Consider the following 20,487-nt stretch of genomic DNA (forward strand, 5'->3'; position numbering starts at 1 on the left):
AATGCCATCCCAATCATCCTATGTTGGTAATGGTTGTATAATGGTATCAGAAATGTCCCAGGGCTAGCAAAAATTCCCAATTGTTTATGGCAAATGTTTGTATGCACTCATAGAAAATTCTTCATCATTTGCATTGAAAGTTATTCCATTCAATAAATTATTTCCAGAGAGTGTTAATAATGTTTAGATTTTATGCTATTTCTATTTGTACCACTGATGTTACTACTGTGCATTAAGTTGTCTGAGAGGTGCTACTAATACTTCCTCTTAAAAGTATTTCAAGTGTGGAAATTCTAAAAGAAATTCAGGAATTCACCATGACTGAGCTGCTTCTTCTTCTTCTTCTTCTTCTTCTTCTTCTTCTTCTTCTTCTTTTTCTTCTTCTTCTTCTCCTTCTTGTTCTTCTCCTTCTTCTTCTTCTTGTTCTTCTTGTTCTTGTTCTTCTTCTTCTTCTTCTTCTTCTTCTTCTTCTTCTTCTTCTTCTTCTTCTTCTTCTTCTTCTCCTTCTTGTTCTTCTCCTTCTTCTTCTTCTTGTTCTTCTTGTTCTTGTTCTTCTTCTTCTTCTTCTTCTTCTTCTTCTTCTTCTTCTTCTTCTTCTTCTTCTTCTTCTTCTCCTTCTTGTTCTTCTCCTTCTTGTTCTTCTTGTTCTTGTTCTTCTTCTTCTTCTTCTTCTTCTTCTTTTTACCACTGTTTTCTCTTCTGACATATAAGGATTTCAAACTCTGTTTTCTTTAAATATGTGTGGTTGTCATGCAATTGGTAGAATAGCTTCATTTTGTGTAGCTGAACAACTATTCACACACTTTCTGTTTGTGGCTAAACAGTGCCTTTGCTCTAGAACCAGTTCTCTGAAGATCACTCACTTGTCTCTCCTCTTGATCCATTTTCCCAAGCAAAGCAAAGCTACAACTATACTATTTTCATATAGAGAAAGACAAACAACCTACATTTCCACATAGACATTTACCTATATATGAATTTATTTTCAATAAGTATGGTTAATCCAAGTAAAAAGATCATCACATGGACAAAGAAAGGAGATAGTTTTGGTGGGAAAATCAAGGGGGAACCACTGTATATGCTTCATGAAGTAAGGAAAAGGAAAAGATGTATGTCCTCCAAAATAATTCCCTAGAAATCTCCTAGGAACATGTAAGTGAATAAAATATATTATTTATGATTGTGGACTAATTTATGAGATTCATTGAAATCAGAGCATTGGAGGGGTTTATAGAAAAGTGTTAGAAAGATATATGCTATTGGAAAAGAATGGGTCCTTGGGATTAAAAGGATGAAACTGATAAATCTGTGACTTTGTCATTTTTTTTTTATCAATCTCAACTCCATAGTTCAGCTCATGGCTCTCAGTACTTCTCTGTGCCCTGCTCTAAATGTTCTACTTCCATTAAATATAAATATTTCCTCTGTTCTTTTTTCTTTGCACAAATATAACACTGTGATTGTTAAATCTACAGGTCAAACATTATTTCTGCATTCCTAGCTGATAGCAAGATGTCAAGATCTGCTCCTAGCTTCTCAAACTCAAATCACTCCAGACTAAGTTCAGCATCCTTTTTTCTTCAAAACAACCCAAATTCTCTGATGGTGTTGAAATAGATCATATTTTATACATGAAACTAAAAAAGTTTTGTATAGCAAAAATACATCAACAAAAAAATAAGACAACCTACTGAATGGAAGAAGACATGCACCAATCATGTATCTGATAAGGGGATGATCTCCAAAATATGTAAATTCATACAACTCAACATCAACAATTTAACAATCCAATTAAAAATTGGACAATGTACCTGAATAAATACTTCTCCAAAGAGGATATACAGATGGCCAAAAGACATATGAAAAGATGCTCAATGTTACTAATCATCAGAGAAAAACAAATTAAAACCACAATGAGATATCACCTCAAGCTGTCAGAATGGCTATCATCAATAAATCAAACTACAAGTGTCAGTGAGGATGTGGAAAAAGGGAACCCTGTGCACTGTTGGCAGGAAAGAAGATTGGTGCAGCCACTATGGAAAAGAGTATGGAGTTTCCTAAAAAAATTAAAAATGGAACTGCCTTATGACCCAGTGAGTCCACTTCTGGGTATATCTGAAGAAACTCAAAACACTAATTTGAAAGAATAATTGCACCTCCATGTTCATTGCAGCATTATATACAACTAGAGGCCCAGTGCATGAATTCGTGCATGTGTGGGGTCTAGCTGGCCCGCCCTGGGCTGGTGGGGCAGAGGGGACATGGGAGGTTGGCTGGCAGGTCACGCCCTCGATTAGAGTGAGAGGGGGGTGTTGGGGGTGGGGCCGGCCAGGGGGAGAGGCCGCAGGTGGTTGGCCGGCTGGCCCCACCCCTGATTGGGCCCGTTGGCCGCAGTGAGCATCATAGCCACCTGTCATTTTGGTCATTCCAGTGTTCTGGTAGCTAACTTTTTATATATATAGATAGCTGCATATAATCAACTTAAGTTGATAGAATCAACTTAAGTGACCATCAATAGATGAGTAGATAAATACATATACGTTACACAATGGAATACTACTTGGCCATAAAAGACCTAGAAGCTATTATGCCAAGTGAAATAAGTCAAACAGAGAAAGACAAATACCATATGATTTCACTTATATGTGGAATCTAAAGACCAAAACAAACAAACAAAATAAAAACAGACTCATAGGTACAGAGAACAAGCTAACAGTTGCCAGGGGGAGGGGATTGGGAGGCTGGATGAAAAAGTGAAAGAATTAAGAAGTACAAATTGGTAGTTCCAGAATTGTCACTGAGGTATAGATTATAGCATAGGGAATATAGTCAACAATATGATACTATGTATGGTGCCAGATGGGCACTGGAAATATGGTGAAGAGCACTTTGTGAAGTATATGTTTCCTGACCACTGTGCTGTACACCTGAAACTAATACAAAATAATATTGACTATAAACTGTGATGAAAAAATTAAGAAAAAAAACATAAAAATTAGTTGATCCAATAATTCTTCTAAAAGGTCATGAAGGCCATCTTTGGGTAGTCCACAACTATTTTGTTTTAATTGTTTTTTCAAAATTGTTATAAAATAAGATCTATGTAATCGAGTTAAAGGAAAGGAGGGAAAAATAAATATGACAAAAGATCATATTGTGACAAAAGATTCAAACATTGTCTCCAAATTATAAAACAAGAAGATTATTCTTTCTTCTTATAGTTTTGTCATTATTATTTGTTTAAATAGTTCTTACTATTACTAGTTATTATTAGCTAGTTTATGGTTAATTGCAATTTTGAGGTAAATTGTACCTCTGAAAGAGAAGAGTTTATAGAAATATTTTGAGCTAATATACAAGATCTTTCCCATAATAATAAATATCCTGTTATAATTAAATTATATGCTTCTAAATTTTACACATATTACATTGTGAAAGCAAGTGGTAACTTTTCCATATTTCTGCAGGTTTATTATTGTATCCAGCGCAACAGTTGTTGCCATTAGAATATGATTTTAAACCATAAATTGGAATTCCCTCAATTGAATTTGACCATCACCATTCCCTAAGCATACTATAAGCCTATATCATTCATCTGCATATAATATTTTCTTTATATCTTATTCCTGCTTGTGGAGCAAGCATCTTAGAAGATCCAGCACAAGTACCATGCCTTCTGGGTAGCTTTCCGATCTACACTCCCTAAACATTGCCTTGTTTTTCTTTTGTCACTTGGCCCTTTGTATTTTCTTCCCTACTGGACTCTAAGTTTCATGTCAGGAAAGATGGTAGTTTCTCAATCATTCCTAGGCAAACTGTACCCATTGCTTAATATTACCTATGATGCACATATTTGTTCATTGAGTTGCCTCAGTACATAGTTGTGTGGTCAAGGGAAAGAAAAAGTATGTACAAGAGGAAATCTTGTATAAGCTGTTTTCCGAATCTGCAGGGCAAACTGCTTGAGGCATTGACTAGAAAACTGGGCCACGATCCTTCTATATTTGGGAAAATGTCTCACCAGAGACACAATGGGAAAAAGTATATATTATGTGTAGCATAATATTAAAAACCTATATGGAATCCTGATACTGTAATGTTTATTCCTTGAAGTATATTTTTATTTAATATCTTACATAAGAAAATAGAGCCAGCACTAAAAGGGGTTTCTCCATCTTCTAAAACATACCAAAAGCAAAAACAAGAAATTCTGTGCCAAACATGTTTTTCTTAAATTTTGAAGTAAACCGAGAAAACATCTTATTTGTGATTATCATGAAATTTGACATTCACACATTCAGCTTTTGATACAATGTACCATAATTTATTTATCTGGCAGGTCTATGTTGGTATCCAATTGTAAAAATGAAAAACAAAATTGTATGTGGTGAAAATAGTTAATTTAAATAAAAATTTTTGGCAGTTCCCCTATTTTTGAAATTTGTTCCTCAAGCTCTTCATAATCTCACTTATCTACATTTAAAAGAAAGCCGAACACTGGTGTCTTGTTCTTTATTTTATTAATATGAAAACTAGAACCCAAAAGCCAAAGAATTGTGCCAAAATTAAGCAATATCTGAGCAAAGTGTGAAACTTTTAAAAATTTCACTAATAAAGCATTCAAATTTCTTATGTCTGTTTACATAATTTTCTCACTTATTTTTAAAAATATGTTTCAATTCATTTCAGAGAGAGGAAGGAGAGGGAGAGAGAGATAGAAACATCAATGATGAGAGAGAATCATCAACTGGCTGTCTCCTGCGTACCCCTACTAGGAATTGAGTCCAAAACTCAGGCATGTGCCCTGACTGGAAATTGAACCATGACCTCCTGATTCATGGGTCAACACTCAACTACTGAGCCACACCAACCAGGCTTCTCACATTTTTATTACAAGAACTATGCTTTTTAATAATTCCCCTTTAAAATTATATTTCTTATACCAGACTTATTCTGGTAATAAATACTTCTAGTTGTATTATAGTAGAAAATATTTTTGTTCTGATGCTTTTGCCTTAATAAAACTTATTTACTAAAAAGTAGAAATTATGCCAAGATAAAAATAACTAAAATATCATTTATGGGCTCACAATAATAATCTAAGAAAATGCTAACATTTTTAAAATAATATTGCACTGATCAAATTTTGTAGTAGTAATGGCAACAAAAACTCTCAAACATTGCTGGCAGGAGTATAAATAGGTGCAACTACTTTGGAAAACTTGCAGTATCTACTCAAGCTAAAACCAAGCAGTATATATACTAAGCTACCTCTTGATCCAACAATTTTTGCTCTAGAGAAAGACTTAGGCCCAACCCATACAGTCCCCAAAATGAATGTATTCACAAAAAGATATGTTCAAGGATGTTCATCGCAGCATTACCCAAAACCTAAAAAATACTTAAATATTCCATAATAAAACAACAAATAAATTTTGATGTCTTCATATAATGGAATACCATATAGAAATGAGAATAAACAAACTATTGCTACATGCAACTATATGGAAAATCACATAAACACAATGCTCATAAAAATAAAGCAGACACAAATGAGTATTTATATAAAGTTCAAAAGCAGGGAAAACATATTCATTGTTGAAAAAGTCAAGGTAGTGATTATCTTTTGGCAAAGCAGTTCCTGGGAAAGAATACCGTGGTGGCAGAGAGCAGGGTGAGGACTTTTGTTACACTGGCAATGCTACATCTTGATCTCAATCTCTTTGCATGAGTGTGTTACTTTTGTGCTTTTGTGAAACCTCATACGGAACTTGTCATTTGTATACTTTTCTGCATGTATATCTCAATTAAAAAATTAAAAACCTTTTACAACCTATGAAAAAAGGTTTGTAATCATAAATTATCCTATATAATAAAAGGCTAATATGCCAATAGATCAAATGTTAGAACAACTGAACAACCGGTCATTATGATGTGTGCTGATCACCAGGGGGCATGTACAGAACATGGTGGGCATTGGCCGAAGTGGGATGGTGGAGCAGGTGAGTGGGGGCACCAGACCAAGGCGGGCACTGGTTGCTTTCATCGGGGCGAGCCTCTGATAGTTACTGAAAATTCTTTGCTCCCGCATGCCGCAGTCCCACCCGCCTCTTGCACCCACTGCCAGCACCTGCCCTGCTCGCACCCTCAGCCAACACCAGAGCCGAAGCTTGAACCCACTGCCCATGCCCGGCACCAGTCCCGATCACTCAGTGCCATCAGTGGGTGTGAATGGTGGCTATAGGCCCTGTTCACCCCTGAGGGCTTCTCCACCTCCTCCTGCTCCTGAGGGCCGATTGGGGTAGCAGCCTCTACTCACACCTGCTGCTGGTGCCGGCCCGAATCACTCTGTGTTGTCAGCGGGTTTGAGCGGGGCCAGTGCCATCAATGCATGGGAGCGGTGCCACCGGGAGCAGGGCTTCCTACAGACAGCGGTGGGAGGGGGGGAGGGCAGTGGGAGGGGTCAGGTGGGGGCACGGAGTATGGGCCGAGACTTGCCCCTGTGCCTACTGCAGCCTCTCGGCCCATAGTTCCTTTTAAGGTGCAAGAATTCATGCACTGGGCCCCTAGTATAATTATAAAATTGATGGTTTCTAGATATTTTTGCCTCCAAATCACCCTGGAAAGAATATTTTTAAATTTAAAAGATATCTTTGTGAATTAATACTAAATACTTTTGTTACTTTTTTAAGTTTACATGTTGTTTTTTTGCTCAGTATATCACAAATAGACTTAGTGAACAAAGAATAGTTTCCATAAACACATTTATTTTATAAAATATTTTCAGTAGAGGGAGCTTCACTTTCTTTATTTTAGAAAATGTTCATTCGAGGGCCATCACTGAAAATAAAAAAGACTTAATATTTTGTGTTATTAAAATTCTTCATAGAATGATGAAGGAAAATGAATAAAAAAGTGCTACTCTCATTCAAGACTAGTTTAAGATAGAGGGAAAACTTATTCAATTTATAAAAGGAGAAAAAAAACTTGATGAAAAATACACATATCAATTAAACTATATTGGGTATGTCTTTGTCAAGAAATTACATTTTTGGAGTATTCATAAAAACATTTTTAACTAAAAGTATTTAATATTAATGAAGATAAGTTCTTATAATCATGATTATGAGTTTGAAATACAATTTTTGTGAATTCCAATAAAATGACAAAAATCAGAGATTCTAGTGATGAAGAATACATAAATAAGAATGTATTATAACAAAACAAAAAAAGGATATACTATAACAAATATTGTGAATTGCCATTATACAAATCTGACCACACTGACCAAAATACTTTAGTTACTGGCATTAAGCTTCCTAAATCTGAATATCTATTAACTAAGCTATTATGATTTCTCTTATAACATTAATTCCTTTCCATGAAATGTCCATAAATGTAAAAAAGCTCTATACTCTTTGCTTTGATCACTACATACAAAATTTGTGACAATTAGAAAGTTTAAAAATTTACTAAGTCTTATTAAAATATTTTCACTGAAAATATTCTGGTTTACAGTGGTTCAACCCCTTAAGAAAAAGTCAATAATTTCATAATATAATAACCTTCACACTAGACCCTATTATTATAGATTTACAAAATAATATAACTTTCTGTAAGGTAGCTTTTATGAAATACATTGTTTTTCTAAGGTGTCCAAAGGTGAAATTTTGATGTGGAAACTCAGAAAAGAATATTTACTACTTCCATAGAAATCAGTATACACAAAACTTATTCTAATTATTTTATTTCAATCTCTTGTAAAGCATGTGAGCCATAAGATGGAAATTATAATAAAATGAAATTTATATTGATGGTTCAAAAATCTATATGAGCAGTACCTTGCTTATACATTGTTCATTTAAAAATAGTGGTTAAATTATCTGATCTTTTGCCTAGTCTCATTTCCTCTTTAAATTAATTAAAAAGAAAAAAATGAGGCCTAAAAATATGACTGGACATGATAAGAAAATGATATGTCATAGAGCAATATTATTGTTCTATGGGTTTTTTTATTATAGTACTTTCTCCAAAAAGATTACTCTTGACATGTAACATATCTAATGATTTATTTATGTATTACCTGAACTAAGCTCATTAGAAATAGCACTTCTTCATTTATTTTTTATTCATTTACCTTAATCTCTGGATATATCAACAATGTTCAGATTTTTTCTGGTTAATAAATGTTTATGTTCTAATTGTTTTCCTTTTAAAAAGTTAGTAATGTTCCATTTCTAATTAGTAAATGTTTTTATCTCCCCAAAAGAGAGTAACCCACAACTTATAATTTACTTAGAAAAAGAATCTCTAATAGCAATTTGAGAACGAAAAGCTTGGCTTTGGAAATAACTTTTCCAGGGTAATCTCAGTTGCCTCTAATCTAAGACGACAGTTACTGAAATGCATTATTTTCATAAAATAGAGCAAAGTTACATGTTTTCAGAGGTCTCAATAGATAGACTGCTAAGCACTTTAGACATAAAATAATACGATTTAAGGGGTGCTCTCAACAAGTCAATTTCTAATTGCATTCTTGCTCTCATCAATAACAGGTGGTTGCATTCTAGTACACAGGCTTTTTAAATAAGTTCTCCAACTGTTAAATACAAATAGACTCACCTGAGTAACAGTGCTGCTTCCCAGAAATAAAATCCCGAAACTAATGTCCGAAAGTGTCTCACGTGGGCCATGATACGGAGAGATATTCACGATCCTGAAATTAGTCTTATCCAAGGCATGGGGGAACGAGAAAGCCTGGAATGAAAATATGCGATCTAACTCCGTGTAGTGGTGGAGACAAACGCTTGGAAAGCTTCAGCACCATAGACAGCTCCCCGCGGTCGGCGGAGGCCCTGTCTGCCTTTCAAACCTTTGAAATTCGCTTTCTACCCTTCTCTGAGCACTGAGCAGAGGGGCATTCACGGGGTTACAAATGTGCAGGTGATTTACACAGTGAACGCGGAATAATGGGTGAGATGAAATGTATGAAGTGCCTAGGTTCTGGGCAACAGTTCACTGGAGCTCTAGCGGCAAAAGAAAGAACGCTTGTCCTTTCCTGACTCAGACCCACGTTTGAAGAAAGAACAGCAGCCACAGCCGGAATGAAAATGCTTCTTCACCTGCTCCAAGCGCCGCCGGCCCAAATCCCACTCTCCACCTTTGGGTAAGACCCAAAACCGCTAGCGCGGCAAAGGGAAGCGGGGCGGGGCCAGACGACACTGTCTTGCCCGCAAATCACAACCGCACAGCGGGACAGAGTGACAGGCCACTCATGGTGGTAGGCGGTGCTTAGCACTTCACCCTTTTTTAAAAAGCAGCGAGTAACTGATGCAGAGCCTAGAGGGCGACCGGAGTGTGTTGGGGGAAGGAAGCTTCAGGGCTAAGCCTGGGAGAATCAGGGGCTTTTGTGGGTTAGTTAGCAGAGTCGCTTTGGAGGGGCCATCCATTGTTCACTTCCGAGAAAAGGTACAATTTAGTAACCGTGACCCCATGTCTTTGACCTCACACGGAGATGTAAGAGTAAGCTTTAAGCCCATGGAAAGGACTAAGGAAGAGCAGAGAATGTGGTGCATGGGCAGCAGCGGACAGGAGAACACACTGCTTCTAGAATCCTCTCATAATCCAGCTTCTGGCCAGGAAGCATTATTGACTAGAGTGTGTTGAGTTTCCTTCACTCATAATAAGGGTTCTAAAAAGATGAAGGCGGGAAATCTAAAGAGATGGCTACTTAGAGGCACAAGCTACCCACCATTTCTTCTTACATATTTTCATTAACTTAACAGTAAGTTCAAGTAAGAAGGATAGCTAATTCATTTGTTATACCTCTTCGGTCATCCATCTCTCTATCTGCTCTCTCTCTCCCCACGCCCCTGCCATCTTGACCGTTTACATGGGGATGTGGATTGGAAGACTGAAAAGGAAAATTGTGTGTGTGTGTATCTCAAAATAATGGAATATTAAAAAATTCAAATCTATTGTTAGATCTTTACAGTGGCTTTTATTACTATCAACAAGGATCAAAATGTTCACTCACCTCTTCAATCTTAACTTTTGCCCCAAACCCCTGCAAATATATTCTGAAAGCCCTATTTTAATCTCATAACTTTCTCAATAAATAAACTACATGCCTTTTTACTCTTTATCGATTTTCCTTTTAATTAGATTCCAACAGCAATTAACACATCAAGTATCCTGTAAATCTATTTAACTGGAAGAGTAAAAGTTATTACCTTTCAACCCTCTTCAATGAGGACAATGAAAAAAAATCTCTTCTCTTTACTCTTTAGCAGACATCTTTTCACATCTTTGTTTTCTTATTTAAATCACAAACTTCCAGAAGCCCATAAGTAATATCATTGATTCTGCCCATGAATATTTGCATCTTGAGAAAGTTCATACAATTTTAGTTAACTCAGTTTTTCAGTGAGCCTTTTGAAAACTCATGAAATACAAATGCTTTTTAGTTGGCCATTCTTTGAATAGCATTAATTGTTTTAAAAAACACAGATGATAATAATAAAATAAAAGTGAAACTTACCCTATTTCAAGAAGGCTTAGATTCCTTGCCTTGTTTCACCACTAAGTAACTGGGCATTTTTGGAAAAGTGATCTTGCCGGAGACCAATTCCAGCATGTCATAATTTCAAGAGTTTCATCAAAAGGTTGATGAGACTTGGGGACTCAACAAGGTTGAGTCACACCTGTTGGGAATGGCTAAAGGCATTTCCCCAAACCTGAATAGGAAACTGATTGTGGCTGCCAGACAGTTAAAGGGCATCTTAATCTACATGTTATTGTCTCCTACTGGCCAAACATCTGAACAGCCGTAGGCTAATTCCCCCATTCTGACAATGGACTCTGTACCAAACCCTGACCCTTTGAAGTGTATATCTCTGCCTTGCCTCAGGACAAGTTGTGTTAATGAAAAGCATGGGGTCCTGGGGACGGAGAGAACCTAAGACCTTAGACTTAAGATCTTGGAACTTAGCTCCTTTAGCTAAGCTCCTCTGACCCCCAATGCCTTTCAAAATTATATTTCACTCTGGACTCTTTATTATTCTCTGGATTTTTATGTCATCTACGCACAGCCCCTTCTCCAGATTCCTGAACCCTTCTTGATGCTGGGACAAGAACCCTGGCAGATCTACTTTTAAAAATATTTTTACTTAGTATATCTTTAAAATAGGTATTTATTGAAAGAATTGAATTAAATGACCTCTGAGATTCATCCTCTGGCCCAAAGAAGACAACCAATCAATGAATGTTTATTTAAGTAAACAAATGTATGGATGATATGATATTTAAAAGTCTATGTTTACATTTACCTGGATAGTTACTAGTAAGTTATATGATAACTTAGCAGGCAGGATGATTTCAGTTATTTCTCATTAAAATGAAAGCATAGGAATATTATACTTTATCAAGTTAAGATATATCTAGTCAATCAGTTTCTTAGATATAAATATAAAAAAGTAACTGGAATCCCCATGTTACTCATTTTTCAGAGCACCATGATTATTTTCTTCAAATTACTTGTGATTAGCTATTTCACTACAATGAGGATAGTGGCCATTATTTAGCATAGCACCTATCATGTAAGGTAGAAATGAAATTTCATGCATATGCATATTTGTGGTATCTATTCTTGTAAATTTTACTCTTTTGAGAATAATAGTCCTGATTGTACCAGTAGGTGAATGAATGTGTTTTGGGGGAAAAGACTATTCTATGGATGATGACTAACTGACTAGTTCATTCATGTCAAGTTAAGCTGGATTCTGATATGACCAAATCTCTGCTCTTCTCTTTGTGTCCTTTATTATTTCTTTCTTGTACTATTGGATTATATTTCACATTTTACAAGATGTGGGACTTCAGGGCTGACTTGGATATTAATTTTCATCATATTTAATGCTCTCCTTTTACAGAAGAAGTAATTGTAGCACAAAGCAGTTAAGTGATAATTACAACCCCTTGTATTCAGCAAGTTGAAGATATCAAACTTGACTTCGGCGCTTCCGAATTATTGTGTAGTATTATGTCCACTACCATAAAGCTATCTCTAATAGTATATTTCCACTATTGTCTCAAAAATATATACATATTCCCTGGCTTGGTAACTCAGTTGGTTACAGCATTGTCCCAATATGCCAAGGTGTTGTGAGTTGATCCCCAGTCAGGGCACATACTATAATCAGCATTAATAAGTGGAACAACAAATCTCTCTCTCTCGCCTCCCTCCATTCCTCTCTCTCTCTCTAAAGTCAATTTTAAAAATATGCATATTACCTAAACTACAGAAAAGTAAATCAATTTCAATGTAATGATAAAGTCATTTTCATATGCTCAATTGTTACTACCAATGATCTTAAACATACAATATTTTGTATATATTGCTAAAATTACTTGCTATTTATAGAGGACTTATTTACTTGTTTGAGGTCAGTGCAATGTGGGGTTAGTAATAGTTTACTGAGAGTTGATTAGATTCAGTAGCATTGGGTCATTCTAGCCATCTTATCAAAAGCTTATGTATAAATCAAAATGCCAATTTGAAAACTTACAGACAGTAATGCAAATTTGCAGTAATTAAGAATATTAATACCTTTGAGTTAACACTCTGGAAGAGTAAAAGTTTTAATTTAGGAATTAATCAGAAACTCACTTGTTCAACATAAATCAGGTAGAGAAGAATTAATCCTATGTCAGTGAGAGATATTATCATTAGGTACATGAGCCTAGTGAATTTAAATTTTGTATAGGACTTTACTTACTGAGCATATTATAATGATCATGACATTAAGCTGATCAGGTGACCCTGTTTTTTAGGAATAGTGGTAGAAATAGCCAATAGTTTATCCTCATTTCCTTGTTTGGGGTGCAACATTTCTCACATGGATCTCAGCAACAGCCTCCTGTTGTTTCTCCTGCTTGCTTTCTTATTCCTTTTGATTAATCCCCCATTGTGAATATCAAGGTTTTTTTGTTTATTTTAATAAATCAGATGATGCCACGCCTTTTTAAATTAAATTTGTTAGAGTGACATTAGTTAACAAGAAGGTTTCACGTGTAAATATTTATGGTACATCATCTGTATATTGCATTGTGTGCCAACCACCCAAAGTCAAATCATCTTCCGCCACCATACATTTGACCCCTTCATCCTTTACTATCCTCCACTACCTTCCCTCTGGTAACTACCATACTGTTGTCTGTGTTTATGAGTTTTTGTTTATCTTATTTATTCATTTATTGCTTTTAGTTTTATATCCTACATATGAGTGAAATCATATGGTCTTTAACTTTTTCTGTCTAACTTATTTCCCTTAGCATTCATGATGTCACAAATGGCAGTATTTGATCTTTTCTGGTGACTGAGTAGTATTCCACTGTATATATGTACGTCTTCTTTATCCAATCATCTATCGAAGGAAAAGATGCTCAACTTCACTAGATATTAGGGAAATACAAATCAAAACTACATTGATATAGCCATAACTGGTTTGGCTCAGTGGATAGAGCATTGGCCTGCAGACTGAAGGGTCCCAGGTTTGATTCCAGTCAAGGGCATGTACTTTGGTTGTGGGCACATCCCCACTAGGGGGTGTGCAGGAGGCAGCTGATCGATGTTTCTCTCTCATTGATGTTCCTAACTCTCTATTCCTCTCCCTTCCTCTCTGTAAAAAAATCAATAAAATATATTTTAAAAAAACTACACTGATATCCTACCTCACATCTGCTAGAATGGCTATTAGCAACATGAAAAGTAATAACATGTATTTGAGAGGTTGAGGAGGAAAAGGAGCCCTCATTCACTGCTGGTGGAAATGTAAACGGGGTACAGCCACTATGTAAAACAGAGGGTGCCACTTCTATTCCGGAAACCCTTCAGTGCCTTTCCATTGCAACAGATTAAAATTCACATTCCTCTTCAGAGTGGAGAAGACTCTGATTTTCCATTGACAGTCTCCTCAGCCTCATTGTTGACTAGTCCCTCTTTTCCCACTATGTTCCAGTCACATGAGCCGTTTCTTAATTCATTATTTCTCTGATCGTCCTCTTGGGCTTCCTATGTCTAAATTCCTTCCTGCATTACAAATATCTCTCTTTTCCTCCCTTTCTTTTTTTCTTCTCCTTCTCTCTCTAACAAAATTTTCCCATTTACCTTTAAATCAGTATTTATTCCTTTCATGGATTAAGTTATAATTTGATGTTTGCCTTTGTTTGAATACTCCCATTAGGCAATGGCAATGTGCATTTGTATGCCTACTGCAGTGCTGGAACATAGTAATCAGGAAATATTTTTTGAATGAATGAATGAATGCATAAATATTATCTGCTCTTTAGTTCTCCCTTTCCTAGATTCCATCCTTATGAATCTCTTTTAACCCATTCTTTCTTCATAAAATTACTTAAGATTTCTAGATTATAATGTTCTTTTCAGGGCAAACATATTCCTTCCCCATCTAAAAGTAACCCTGTGTGCCCTGGAGAATTACTTATTTATAAATAAGATTAATATCATCCACTATATTATGATTTTTACTATTTTAACTCTTAGGCTCTCATTTTTTTCTCCAAATTATGCTTATTATTTCCCATAATTTCCCCAATAATGAAATATTTGAAGCACTTAATTGACTATTTCATTCTTTCCCTGAGTGCTTTATATCAACCTGTTACAAATTATAAAAGTACCTCCAAATTATTTTTTCGAACAGTTTATTCATCAACAAATATAGAGTTTATAATTATGCACCATCTTATGCACTTCTTGGGATACACATGTGAATAAGAAACAAATCTTGTCCTAGATGAACTACAATCAATATATTATGTAAGATGTATATGAATATTCATAGTATTACATAGACTAAAAATATTGAAGGAAATGAAGAGAAATGCAATGGGAATTCAAATGCATTACTTCAAAATGGAAAGCATGAGAAAATTTGAAAATGTTCATAGAGTAGGGGGTATTTAACAAAGCTTTGAAATTAGTTCATAGTTCATTTGTAGAATTTGACTGTGTAGAAATTATAACAGATAACTTTGTAGAAGGAGGAGGGTAAAAAATCTTGAAAAGCAGAAAAAATGGAATTTGAGTGATAATATTTTTGTAGTTAATTTTTACCCAGGGTGATGAATTTGTCTTCATTCAATAGTGATAGAACTGACGAATAGTCTACATACTAATTCAGCCTGTTTTCAAACCAAGATTATTTTTCATAGTAAACAGATACTATTGCAACAGATGTTCCTAAATTAGATGCCCAAAACAAATGAAAAATTCAAACAAGTGTTTCACAGTAGCAGTTTTGAAATCTGTGGTTATTATGGTTAGTATTCTTTTTGTTTGCAAAGCATTTTTATTAGTAATTTTCTGGATGTTTTTGAAATTCTAATTATATGGAATATTTAATATTCATTTTCCCTTACTAATGCCCTGAAGAAAAAATGTTAGAAGTGTAAATATTTTTAAAGGATTAATTTTAACACCTTTCATTTTTTGTCTTCTAGAAATATAATTTAATAAGAAAAATATATTTATTTGCTGAGACACTGGAATTTAAAAAATACAACTTCAAGACTGAAAAAAATATTTTTAACATTGGATATAACTAGCCTGAATTTAGGTCCCCACATTGGCACTGAATTTCCTTGTTACCTTGGGCAAAGTGCTTTTCTAACTTAGCTTTAGTTGCTTATCTATAAAATAAAAATTATAATCTATTTCATATATTTTTCTTTAGCTCTTCAATTCCTCCAAAAATGTCTGGCTTTTTTAAAATTTCTCTTGACACTTTCATTGTTATTAATGGAAAATCTTATAACTCTATTACTATTTGATTTTACCCACTTATAAACGTTTTAATGTTTAAAGATACTTATATTTTATTTATTTTTAATACAATAGCTTTATTTATATACTAGATGCCTGGTGCACAAATTCATGCACCAGTGGGGTTCTTTGGCATGGCCTGTGGGATTGGGCTGAAACCAGCTTTCCGACATCCCCCGAGGGATCCCGGATTGTGAGAGGGCACAGGCCAGGCCAAGAGACCCCACTGTGCACGATCTGGGCCAGGGAGGAATGCAGGAGGTTGGCCAGCCAGGGAGGGACCACAGGAGGGCTCCAGGGTATGTCCGGCCTGTCTTGTTCAGTCCTGATCGGCCGGACCCCAGCAGCAAGCTAACCTACTGGTCAGAGTGTCTGCCCCCTGGTGGTCAGTGCACGTCATAGTGAGCGGTTGAGCGGCTTCGCATATCATTGGCATATTACACTTTGATTGGTTGAACGGCTGACTGGGCGACTGGACACTTAGCATATTAGGCTTTCATTATATTGGATAATTTGCATTTGTGCCATAAAAATTTATCCTGTAAAAATGTACATTTTAGTGGTTTTTAAGGTATATTCATATAAATGAGCAACCATTACCAGTATCTGATTTTAGAAGATTTTAAACATACACATACAACCCATACCGATTTACTTTCCATTTTCCCCTGTCTCCAGTCCCTGGGAACCACTAATCTATATTCCATCTCCATGGATTGGCCTATTCTTGACATTTTATATAAATGGAATTATACAATATGTGAGCTTTTGAGACTAATTTTTTTGTAAGCATGATGTTTTTTAGATTTGGTGTAGTGCATTGACCCTGCTTCTTAAATTAGTTTGACGTCTAGCAAACATAAGTGATAACTTTTAAGAAATTTAGTAGACTAGACTTTTTAGAGCAGCTTTAGGTTCACAGCAAAATTGAGCAGAAGGCATGGAAAATCTTCATACACCCCCTGCCCTTATACATGCACAGCCTCCCCTACTACTAACATTTACAAACTGGTACATTATTGCAATTGATGAGCCTACATTTCAAGATCATTATCACTCAATGTCCATAGTTTACATTAGGGTTCACTTTCTGTCTACATTTTGAGTTTGGACAACTGTATAAGGACATGAATCTACCGTTACAGAAACATACAGAAGAGTTTCACTCCCCTAAAAATCTTCTGTGGTCTACCTATTCATCTCTCTTTTCCTGCCTCCAAATCCTTGGCAACCACTGACTTCTTACTTGCTACAGTTTTGCTTTCTCTGGAATGCCATATGGTTAGAATCCTAATGCATAGCCTTTTCAGATTGGCTTCTTTGACTTAGTAAAATGCATTTACGGTTATTCCATGTGTCTCTATGGCTTGATAGCTCATATCTCTTTACCACTCAATACTATTCCATTGTCTGGATGTACATAGTTTATTTATCCATTCGCCTAACATTTCAATTGCATTGATTTATACTCTAATATTTTATTGCTTTTGTTTTGCTTACTTTGATTTAATTTGCTCTTACTTTTTAGTTTTAAGCAGGAAGCTTAGAGTATTGATTTGATTTTACTTATTTTTTAAATATGCTTTTATTGACTTTTAGAGAGAGAGAGAAAGGGAGAGGGATAGAGAGAAACATTATCTATCCACTTCCTCCTTCATGCCCCCTACTGGGGTTTGACTTTGCAACCCAATCATGTACCCTGACCAGGAATTGAATCGTGACCTATTGATTCCTAAATCAACACTCAATCACTCAGCTACATAAGCTGGGCAGAGTATTGGTTTTAGATCTTTCTTTTTTTTAAATTTATGTTAATTCAATGCCATATTTTTTCCTATAAACACTGCTTTTGCTACATCCCACAGTTTTTTTAAAATTGTGTTTTTTAAATTTAGTTTATTTTTAATTTCTCTTAAGATTTCTTCTTTGATCCATGTGCTACTTAGAATATGTTCTTTAATTTCCATGTATTGGGGATTTTCCAGCTATCTTTCTATCATTGATTTCTAGTTCAATTCCACTGAGAGCAGATATTGTATGATTTCTATTATTTTAAATTTTTTTAAGTATGTTTTATGGCCCAGAATGGTCTATGTCAGAGATTCCTCCATGTGCACTGCTTAATGTTGAATAAAGTAGACTATGGATGTCCATTATATTTAGTTGATTTCTGGTATTGTTGAATTCAATTGTCTGCTTACTAATTTTCTCCCTGCTGAATCAATCTATTTCTAATAGAGGTAAGTGTATTGAAGTCTCCAATTATAAAAGTGCATTCAGTTGTAATAGTGAAACTGCTATAAATAGGCCTTTGGTAATGTGGTGGTGCATGTGGGGGAGAGGTGGGGAAGCATTTCTAGTGCTATGATTAGGTCTCAGTCTTTTAATGAAACTGAGTCTTTTGTCTGTGAACTTCACAGGTGCCTCTTGGATGATGATGATGATGATGATGATGATGATGATTTATTCACCCCCTAGGTGGTACAGGATGGCCAGAATGGGCTGGAGTTGGGTATTTTTCTTTCCCCAGGTCAGTTAAATGTTGCTAAGACCCCAGAAGCTTAGGCTCTGAGTAAATGGTTTCTCCCAAGGGAGACCTTGTTAAGAAGAATAGAATGTTCTGGTGTATTTCAAAATGTCTCTTTTTTCTCCTCCCCCTGCTCAAAGAACCAGGGGATTTTCTCTAACATTCACCATAAGAACTGGTAGAGCTCCAGGAGGTAAAACTCACAGGGGAGTGTACCCCCTCCTATGACTCAGGGTCCCCTGCAGTTTTTATCTCTCAGACTTGTCCACACAGAGCCTCCCACAATTCATCATTTACAGTTCAGGGCCCCCTTCCCTGACACTGGTTCCCATGATATTTTGGCTGGTGGGTTTCTACTCGAGTAGGTTCTGATTCTCTATATTTGCCTGTCAGTCTCTTCAATTTGGGGGCATCAATTTGCCCTTTGACCTCACTTCTCTCTTAAAGAATCTAAGAAGAGTTGATTTTTCTGTTGCTCAGCTTTTTACTTCTTGATAGAATGGAGTGGCAACTTCTAAGCTTCTTACCTGCTGGGACAAACCCTGAAGTTTCTTATAGTTCTGTGTTAAAGATTTTGAAAGCCTAATCTGATCATAGACTTGGGGGATTTTCATAGCTTTGAAAATTTCTTGGCCTTTATAATTACTGCAAAATTTGGTCTGTAAAGAGGATGTTGCTTGACCTAAATCATACTTTTTTAAGCTATAGAAATATTTAGGATAGTTAAAACATTTCAAGAAGACAGAAGGGTCTATATATATATATACACACACACTAAGAAAAAAAGCCTTATTTTAAAGTAGAGTCAAGTCATATAAATTAATGATTAACTTTATCTCAGTTCCTCGATATACTTAAATAATACTTAGCCATCTCTTGCTTTAAAAAATGTTAATTTGCTTCTTGCCTCTAAGTGGAATATTTGACTCTCTAGCCCAGGGGTGGGCAAACTTTTTGACTCGAGGGCCACAATGGGTTCTTAAACTGGACCGGAGGGCCGGAACAAAAGCATGGATGGAGTGTTTGTGTGAACTAATATAAATTCAAAGTAAACATCATTACATAAAAGGGTACGGTCTTTTTTTTTTTTTTAGTTTTATTCATTTCAAACGGGCCTGCCCTCAGGCCGTAGTTTGCCCACGGCTGCTCTAACCCCTCTTGTCTCTTATGTCTCAGGTTAAAAACTCCCCAGAGAAGGCTTCCCTGATCCATCCTATGTAGAGCAGCCACCACACCTATTGCTTCTATAACATCACCCGCTTCATTTCCTTCAGGAGTAATGATTATTTATTTATCAATTTTCTGTCTCTCCTCCCCTAGGGTAAGGTCCAAGAGATACTGTAAATAGCCCCCTTTGGCTTTCCGCTTGCACTTCCCTGTGTCCTAAGATGCAAGAAAGACAGAGTGAAAAATACAGAAATGAGGGGAGGAGGGAGGAGAGGAGGGAGGGAGAGAGAGAGCGAGAGAGAGAAGTAGGTGTTTTTCTATAATGTAGGATATTAAAAATTTGACAACACAAATCAGAAACAACATTTGTGCTGATTGATGGAGGCAAGGGTGGCAAACATGGCAGCATTCCTGGCATAGTTGGTGGGGTCCTCAACATTACCAGTCAGCAATAATTGGGGCAAATGTTAGCACCAAGTTCAGCCCCTGGCTCAGATGTTTGAATCTGTGACAGCAGGAGATGCAGCTGTGTTTCCAGTTGGTATTGGCAACACAGTTGATATTTGGGGGATAGCAAATTGTATATTCAGTGAGCAAAAGAAGAAAGAGAAAGTGTTAAAATACATGCCGTAGTCATGGAGACAACTAGCTTCTTGGAGCATTGGGTATGACACTTCCAGGAACCTCGCAAAATTACCTAAGAAGAAATTCAGAGAGGCTGGATTTCCTGAAGAATAAATAAAATCATGCATTGCCTGAGAATTTTTACTTTGTTCACTTGTTTTTAATCTCCTTTCATTGCCACACTAATGAGGCCTATGAAACAAAGGTTTCCTTCCGCATATAATTAATTTTATTTCTTTGCACCTTTGAGAGGGAATTCCAATCAGAAAAAATCACCACCTATCTCTGAGGATTTTCTATACACAAGAGAGTAGGAAAATCA

The 20,487-nt window shown here is 35.9% G+C and overlaps 1 protein-coding gene across 2 annotated transcripts in view; it reads right to left on the reverse strand.

Annotated features, from left to right (window-relative positions):
• The window catches only part of GLRA3 (glycine receptor alpha 3), a 134,809-nt gene extending 126,065 nt beyond the window's left edge, over nt 1-8,744 (reverse strand). Inside the window, exon 1 of one of the 2 annotated variants that reach the window (XM_014456790.2) lies at nt 8,626-8,744. In XM_014456790.2, coding sequence (XP_014312276.1) covers nt 8,626-8,696 — 71 coding nt within the window. In that variant the 5' untranslated portion in view covers nt 8,697-8,744. The remainder of the gene's footprint in view (nt 1-8,625) is intronic. The other variant, XM_006081906.3, reaches the window with a different exon arrangement.
• Between the last annotated feature and the right edge of the window lie 11,743 nt (nt 8,745-20,487).

The sequence above is a fragment of the Myotis lucifugus genome, unplaced genomic scaffold (genome assembly GCF_000147115.1).
Source record: "Myotis lucifugus unplaced genomic scaffold, Myoluc2.0 scaffold_1, whole genome shotgun sequence".
Taxonomy (NCBI): domain Eukaryota; kingdom Metazoa; phylum Chordata; class Mammalia; order Chiroptera; family Vespertilionidae; genus Myotis; species Myotis lucifugus.